Source organism: Antrostomus carolinensis, unplaced genomic scaffold (genome assembly GCF_000700745.2).
Source record: "Antrostomus carolinensis isolate BGI_N321 unplaced genomic scaffold, ASM70074v2 scaffold35186, whole genome shotgun sequence".
NCBI classification, from domain to species: Eukaryota; Metazoa; Chordata; class Aves; order Caprimulgiformes; family Caprimulgidae; genus Antrostomus; species Antrostomus carolinensis.
Window position 1 is genome coordinate 1 of NW_010321832.1, and position 8,332 is coordinate 8,332.

Consider the following 8,332-nt stretch of genomic DNA (forward strand, 5'->3'; position numbering starts at 1 on the left):
TGCTCACACCTCAGGCAGGTGGGATGCCTCCTCTCCCTCCCTCCCCTGGCAGCAGCAGCTCTGGCACTCCCTGCAGCTACAGACCTGACCAGAGACAGACCCTCTGTCTGGGTCACCACGGTCTTCTTGCTACAAGCTCTCTGCCTGGAGGACACCACAGCCAGAGGCAGCCTGGGACACAGCCACAAGTTGGGTAGTTGCTGCTATGGAGTGCTGCTGTCAACAGAGCTCTTACCGTTGCCGCCGCTGTGCTCCTCGCTGGCTCAGGAACTGAAAACAATCAGGATTCAATGTCCACAGCACACAAACAGGACTGTGACAGCAGCAGGACAAAACCACCCCCTTGCAACCGGGTTTTTAGGATTCAGCTTTTACTCTTGCTGACAACAGACTGCTAAACCAACAGACCACTCAAGTTCACTGCCACCTTACAAATCCTGGTCAGGCTCTGACCTCCTCTGGAGGCTGAACACCAGCTGTGTCCACCCCAAGTTTCACGGTTACAGCTTCAGGATGAATTCAGACCACTGCAGCTGCTCTTACCATCCACTTCAGTGACAGCAAGTGCCCTGAAATGTCGCCTGGCTGGAAGGCAGGCAGGACTGAACAGGAAAAATGTTTCTTGTCCCACGGAAAGTGGGTCTGTTGCAAGTGTTGAGGCTGAGAGTGAAGACTAGGTTCATCTTAACCAAACATTGGAAGAAACAATATTGAAAATGTGAGGGAAGTTGAGTAAAATCCATGTTTATTATTTAAAATCAAACTTCACCAACCTGAATCAGTGTCCAAAGCAAGTTCAAAGCTTTAGGAATGTGAAAAAAATCTCATCCCAGCGGGCCTCACTACAAAAGCCAGCTCCCTGGTATGAAGGCAATTATGCACTCAAGCATCGCTTTTGCTTTAGTTTACATTTCTTGCAACTGCATAGAAAAACAGAAAAAACTGTTACTTGCACCTGCTGCTTTGGATATCGTAATAGAGGCAAAGGCTGTGTGTGTCCTACAGTTTTGCATTTTTTGTGACATCTGAACCACTCAAGTGTGCGAAATTAGGGCTTTTCCTTTGTGCCTGTTTCGAGAAGGATGCTACAAGCACGTAAGAATCCTTTAACCTGAACACAGCCAAAGGCTTAACTACAGACAAACATGGAAAATGGAAGCCAAAACCAACACTCGAGCTTGAATAAGGCTCAAAAATGAGGATTAAAGGGGAAATGCATGTTTCTTTTTACTCCCTCAAATGAATGAACAGTTCAGACAAAAGTGGGAAGAGGATGATTTCCATTTTCTGCTTGCATCAGCTCGGATCGATTACAAAGGATTTCTGTGTTCAAGCTAAACAAGGCTGTAGTCAACACAGCTGACAAAAGGCAAGTCACTTGGTGTACTCCTACTCCAATCTATTTGTTTGTGTTTCTCTCTGGTTGCTATGTCAGAAACAAGGAAAATCTGGTGGGTTAACATTTTTCTTAACAATGTTACTGGGCATCATCCAGTCTTTCTTTTTCCCCAAGGTACTAAGTGCAGCCCTGAAACACCAAACTCCTTCTCACCCTGCTTCTCCCAGGCTCGCTGCTTCAAATTAACCATATTCACACATATCTAGATAAGCACCAGTGCTGAGAGAACATGACTGAATGGCTACATCCCAAATGTGCACACACACGGAGACCACCCATTCAGAGATATTTTCAGCATCAATCAAAATTCAGTAACTAGGAAATGATTAGAGCCAATGCTTTATTATTGTTTTAATTTTCATGGTAAGCAAAGCTCTGTGAGACAAGGTGCCAAATATTTTAGTTGTTATGGAAACCTCTGTTTAAACTGAAAGTTCAACTTTTCCAAGGCAGTAAAAAAATGTATATGAAAAGCTGGGGTCTCTATACTATACAGAAAGGGAATTAGCTCATTTACTGCTTTGCTTTGACAGGAAAAAACTATGAATGACTCCAGAGAGATCCCAGTATCTCTACACATAATACTTGGAGGAAGCTTGGATTTAATTAATTTCTTAGGAAATATCAAACCAGTTGTATAGTAGGTAACTGACTGGCATAAAACTAGATCCTGAGTTACATGGGATCGCAGAATAATTTAGATGAGGATGAATTTCGGGGAGTTTCTAGTCCACCCCCTTGTTACAGCCAGTACAGAATTTGTCCAGTCAAATTTTGAGTAACCCCAGGGATAGAGCTGCTTTGCAGAAAAATAAATCACACCGAAACTCTCAATTCATAGTGGAATATATACCCCACTGCAGAGTGCAACGGCATTACAGAGCTTGTGGAACTCTTTTTACAGAGATGCAGCTCAATGCCACGGCAGTGATGAGGCCCCAAATCACCATCTAGACTCAATTCAAAGAAAAACAGATATCTGAGTCATTTCTGAACACCACTGGTGTCCTTTTCCTTTTCAAGATGGTCACACTCCTTGGTATTATTAGCCCCGGTTTCTCCAGCCTTAGAGCCTGTCTCACTTTCAGTCGTGAGCTGTGACCCCGCCAGCGAGACGTGCACTGCCACCGAAACAGATGGGCCTGTCCTTTGCAGTGACAGGACCCTTCCCGCTCCTCACTCACCTTCGCTGGTGCTGACACAGGCATTTATGTGACTGCTTGGTGAACCAAATGGCAGGGAGCTGGGCCAGCTAAACACAACCTCAACTATTTTTTTAATAAAGTTTATCCTTACCCAGCTGAGTTCCCCCACCCCGTTCAGGGTATGACTGTAACAACCAGCTGCACTGGCAGCAGAGAACAGATAGTGTAGGGCCCAAAACAGTGGTGGAGGAAGACAGGGTGGGATTGATTCCTTTGAAAGCAGGACTTGCTTATGCCTGAAGTGTTCATCGAATTACAGGCCTCTCACATCCTACTCAACTCCACCAAAGTACCTCTAAAGTCTTATCTTTAGTAACCGCCTCTAAAATTTGGAGCTCGTAAAAGTGAAGCTAATTTTACACCGTGGACAAGCGAGGCTGTTTTTGAGAAATGGACTGAAAATACAACGAGTACCTGACTGGGTCTCACCTGGGAGGGACAAGATTCCAGCTGCTTGTCTACCTCTTTCACCTCTTGCTGGGGACGCTGCTGCACAATGTACTCGTACGTAGTCAACTTGTTCCACGCTGGGAGGAAAGAAAAAGCTGTCAGTGCAGGAAAGGCCGCTCCCGGATTACACTTAAACAAACAGTTCCAGTAACTACACAGTCAAACAGTAACTATCACCATGAAAAGACTGATGCTCTAAGCCAAAAGGACCTTTGCACTCTCTATCTTATTATATCCTTCACTGTCAGCATCACACTTTCTCATAGTCCCATTGTTCTTCTAAAGCCTCATATACAGCCCTCTATACTGGAGGAATCTGTTCAGCTCATTTCAGGGCAAATTCATTATTCATGCCCAATTAGGGCAAGATCTGGATCATACAGGAAGCTCAGCAAGCAGTCAGAAGGTGTGTGATGCTAAATGGAGAAAAGAAATCCAGCACATTAGTGTGTGCTCTAGAGGAGATTCACAGAATCAGACAGAATGGCCTGGATTGGAAAAGCCCTTGAAGATCCTCGAGTCCAACCATGAACCCAACCCTGACAAGTCCCCGACTAACCCATGTCCCTCAGCACTGTGTCTACACCACTCTTCAATCCCTCCGGGGATGGGGACTCCACCACGGCCCTGGGCAACCCCTTCCAATGCCTCAGAACCCTTTCAGCAAAGAAATTCTTCCTCACATTCCATCTCAACGGCCCTGGCCACAACTGGAGCCCATTTCCTCTTGGCCTGTCCCTTGGTCCTTGGTTGAACAGACCCCCCCCCACCTCTCTCCCCCCTACTCCAAGGGACTTGGACAGAGCCCCAAGGTCTCCCCTCAGCCTCCTTTTCTCCAGGCTCAACACCCCCAGTTCCCTCAGCCAGGAACTCAGCACACTTGTGCTCCAGACCCTTCCCCAGCTCCGTTCCCTTCTCTGGACACGCTCCAGCACCTCCATGTCCTTCTTGGAGTCAGGGGCCCAACACTGAACCCAGCACTCAAGCTGCAGCCTAACCAGTGCCCAGGACAGGGAGAAGAGAACTGCCCTGGTCAGATAGAGACACTTAATGTCCAAACCAGTGAGCATTAAATGCCCAACCTGTCTGGTGCCAAGTAGATGTGTTCAGAGTTTCTAAGTGCCTGAATTTATGTGCTCATAAAGGCTGTCCCACACAAACACATCTGCTTCCATGAGCCACCAAAAGCATATGACATTTCTGAGCAGCTTGGTTTCTTCATGAGACCCAAAATGTTACGAGGATCCAAAACTCAGACATTTCTCCCATAATGACCCTGTTATGGTTCATATTTTTAGAGAAGAAAATCCAGAAATGGATGCTGCAGGTTTTTAGTGCACAGCCTGGAAGGCATTCTTCCTTTTTACAGAAGCATAGTAGTTAAAGCAGATGTCTCATCTATGGGACATCCAGGCTAAAATCCTTCCTCTGCCTGAAGACATTTGTATCCACACCCTAAACACAGGAGTACTTCACAGGGAAGTGGGGGAGAGCAGAGGAGAAGGTGCCCCTCTGTTAAAGCAATGACCTTATGAAGAAATAAGAATTCAAGATCCATTTAGCCAGGAAGACAGAGTATAAAAATCACCATGAGTCTGCAGCCAAGTGATTAGTGAGTCCACTTAACGAGGTCAGCGCAGGGCGCTGGCAAACGCTCCTAGAATGGTACCGTCTGCTTTATTTGAGAAACAGAATATTGCTTCATAAGCAAAGGGCTAGAAACCATTTTTGGTTCAGAGTTCCTTGATTTCTGAATACTTAACAGTGTAACTTTTAAAATATTTTAACAGAACTATTTAGTTAAAAAATACTGCATTTGTCAGGCCAGAAGACACTGCAGCACATACTGTGCAGTATATAATCACAGACTGGGAAGAGCCCCATATCCTTTTCTATATTCCTTACTATTTTTTTTTCTTTTTATTCTGCTTACTATTGTCCTTTCAGTATTGAAGAAAAAAAAAATATCCTCCCTCCAAACTTCTGAAGTGCCACGCTTCACTGAGTGCCTCTAGAACTGAGTCTCAATCACGACTCGTCATTTTGAATACATGGACCTACTATTTTGAGAATAATCTGCTTCCTTCCTTGTGAGTGAGAGCAGTGAGTAATTAACATCAGAACAGTAATTTTGAAAATTTCACTGTGTTGGTAACAAAACTAAATTCTAAAATTTTCATAGTCATACCTGACTTAAGCCAGGGGTTTTTTTATGTGAAACTTAAAGGCAATACCACTCACAGGGGTGCTATTTTCTTTCCGTAATTTAATTATTTATTAAAAAAAAAGGTTTTATGAAGAAATACACATGAACGTTAATTATGTTTTAATTGGTAAACTGTATTTCTAGACCCCAAAGAGGTCAGACAATTCATTCCAACACTGCTTACCAATGAGACTATTGACAATTACAGGTGTGAAATAAGAGGAATTTAAACCAGACGCACTTTTCCTGTGTCCCTGGATCCCAGTTGTAGGTGCAATGCACACTCAGATGTGACACACCATATAGGCTCCAATATGGTGACATCTCTTTTTTAAGCAAGGACTTACACATCGCACTTCTGCACAGCTGGAACCAGTTTCAATGGGGTAGCAGATTATAATGCAACAAGATGTTAGGAAAAATTAACAATAATTAACTGCTGATACCATGAAAGTCATAAAGATTTAAAACTGGGCCAAAAAGAAAAGTTAATTAGACTCAAAATTTATGCTGAAAGAGGAAAAAAATCACCCCAAGACAACAGCAACAATAACAGCAATAAAAAAAACCCCGAAATGCAGAGCAGAAGTGGTGTAACACACCCACCAGCGTGGCTTCAGCCCAAGGAGGGAGCACCCTCTTGTGGGAGCTGTACACCAAGACGGGATAACTGTACTGCCCAGTACTAACCCAATAATCCTTTCTGTTTCATACAAAAGAAATCTTCATGGAGCAGCCCCAGCTTTGTTATGTTTTCAGTCTTTCTACAGTACTAGATCGACCTTTGAAATCTCCAGGTGTCACCGCTAACCCAGAAAAGTCAACGAAATCACGGCGTGACCAAATTTAAGCCAAGCTCAAAGAGGCTGGAAAAGGGAAACGACGGTCCATGGCCTCACAGACTGTAACGCTGTAACGCCAGCTGAGGAGCACTCACCCACCAAACCCTACCCTTCAGCAGTGTAACTCTTTTGCTTCTGGAGCTGCACTGGTTTGTGCTGACCTAGTTTGTGTTGGCATCTGCATCTCTGTTGAATGACAACCTAAAAAATCCATCCAAGGACCCTCTGTAACCACCGTCCTCCTTTGTCTTCCTCCACATCCCTCCTTCCCTGGCACCACCAGCTACTGCAAGCGTAAGATCTTTTCTCACCATGACTAACAGCAGGCAGCCAAATAGCATTCGCTTCCTTTCAGACAATGGCTGAAAAAAGGGTTTTGATGCCCACTTGTACATAAACATAAATATCCCTCCTTGAGAGAGGAACAGGTAGGAGATGGAATGAGAAAACCCCTTCCTCTGAATTCCACAAGTCTTTTTGTGTTGATACAATACAACTTCCACAAAGGGACCTTGACCTGGACGTCAGGCCTCCTATTTTTCACTCAATTTAGATCAATATCATCCACATTTCTCCAGGGTAATGGAGAAACAGGCTCTTTCACACAACAGAAGTACTGGGGAGCACAGTGAAGAGACTCACAAAATCCCGTATGTGGAGCCAACCTGAATCTGCCATTGCTGGCACGGAGCTGGAATTAACCAGTTCACCCCACCTGGCCTCTCTACTGCTCTGCCACGTGCTCTCAGTTCCAGGATAACAGCTTAGACACGTGAATGCACTGGCCTGACTCATACTGCACACGCATTGGTAAGCTGACCTGGTACTGGGGGAAAATCAGAAGGATAATGTTAAACACAAATTTTCTTCCTTTTCACAGAATCACAGAATGGTTTGGGCTGGAAAGGACCTTAAAGATCATCCAGTTCCTCCCCCTCTGCTGTGGACAGGGTTGCCAACCACTAGATCAGGCTGCCCAGGGCCCCATCCAACCTGGCCTTGAATGCCTCCAGGGATGGGGCAATCCACAGCTTCTCTGGGCAACCTGGGCCAGTGTCTCACCACCCTCTGGGTGAAAAATTTCCTCCTAATATCGCACCTAAATCTCCCCTCTCTCAGTTTAAAACCTCTTCCCCTTGACCTGTCACTATCTGCCCATGTAAACAGTCCTTCTCCCTCCAGTTTCTAAGCTCCCTTCAAGTCCTGGAAGGCCACGATGAGGTCTCTCTGGACAGGGAGATGGCAATCTTGCACAATGTGTGCACATTTGTAACACGAGTGAACACACAGTAAATGCAGAATGAGTAGAAGAAGCCAAGCGAAGATGAAATGGGTGACAGGAACATAATACCTACAGAGATAGATGTGAAAAGTCAAGAGGTGGCCTAGCAGGATGACGGTCACTAGGCTCAGAAGAATGAAAATCCCAGTTGTGACCAGAATGGCAGGTGCCTGAGTCTCAACAGGAGCTGCAGGAAGAAACACAAACCAGCGGTCTGTGTGGTTCTTCAGAGCTGTAAAACAAAAAGAGTTGGAGGTAAGCGGATTGTCCAGGTATTAAATATCTCTAACTAAACTTTACAGCTGGAAAGATTGTTAATTCAAAAGTAGCTGCAGACCCATTATGCACTGGAGGTCTAAGAAAACTTGTGTCTGCAAGGCCTTCAGGAAGAGCAGTGAGCTCTGGAAGGAAAGACATTCCCACCAGCTCAGCAGAGATACTCTTGCCAAAATATAAAATTGAAGGAGAAAGGAATGAAGTTCCTCCTCAGTGGGAGAGCCCCCGAATCCAATCCCGTATCAAGTTACTCTGTCTGATTCACAGGATGCTCAAGGGAAGCACTGCGAGTACCATCAAAGTGCTGGTCAGAGCGAAGCATCATGGGGTCAACGAAGAACTCCACAAAGACGTAGCAAGCGACGAGCAGCAGGAGCCCGAGGCCCAGGATGGCAGAGAGCACGCTGTTCAGAAAGAGCCTGCCAAGAAGGTGAGAGGTCTGAGTGGCTTCAATAACATCACAGACACAATTCAAAACCCGAACCTCTAATAAAGATGAAGATACCAACAGCTATCCCAAAGTACCGCGAACAGTTTGGGTTGGAAGGGACCTCAAAGCTCATCCAGTCCCAACCCCGCTGCCAGCAGCAGGGACACCTTCCACTAGACCAGGTTGCTCAAAGCCTCATCCAGCCTGGCCTTCAACACTTCCAGGGAGGAGCAGCCACAGCT

General features: G+C 45.4%; 1 protein-coding gene across 1 annotated transcript in view; it reads right to left on the minus strand.

Moving 5' to 3' along the window:
- Positions 1-235: 235 nt before the first annotated feature.
- ZDHHC1 (zDHHC palmitoyltransferase 1) overlaps positions 236-8,332 on the minus strand; it is a gene marked incomplete at its 3' end in the record, with an annotated part of 11,631 nt that continues 3,534 nt past the window's right edge. The window contains exons 4-7 of the mRNA XM_029085465.1: positions 7,955-8,079; positions 7,458-7,616; positions 2,965-3,131; positions 236-270 (exon numbers count right to left, since the gene is read on the minus strand). Coding sequence (XP_028941298.1) covers positions 236-270; positions 2,965-3,131; positions 7,458-7,616; positions 7,955-8,079 — 486 coding nt within the window. The remainder of the gene's footprint in view (positions 271-2,964; positions 3,132-7,457; positions 7,617-7,954; positions 8,080-8,332) is intronic.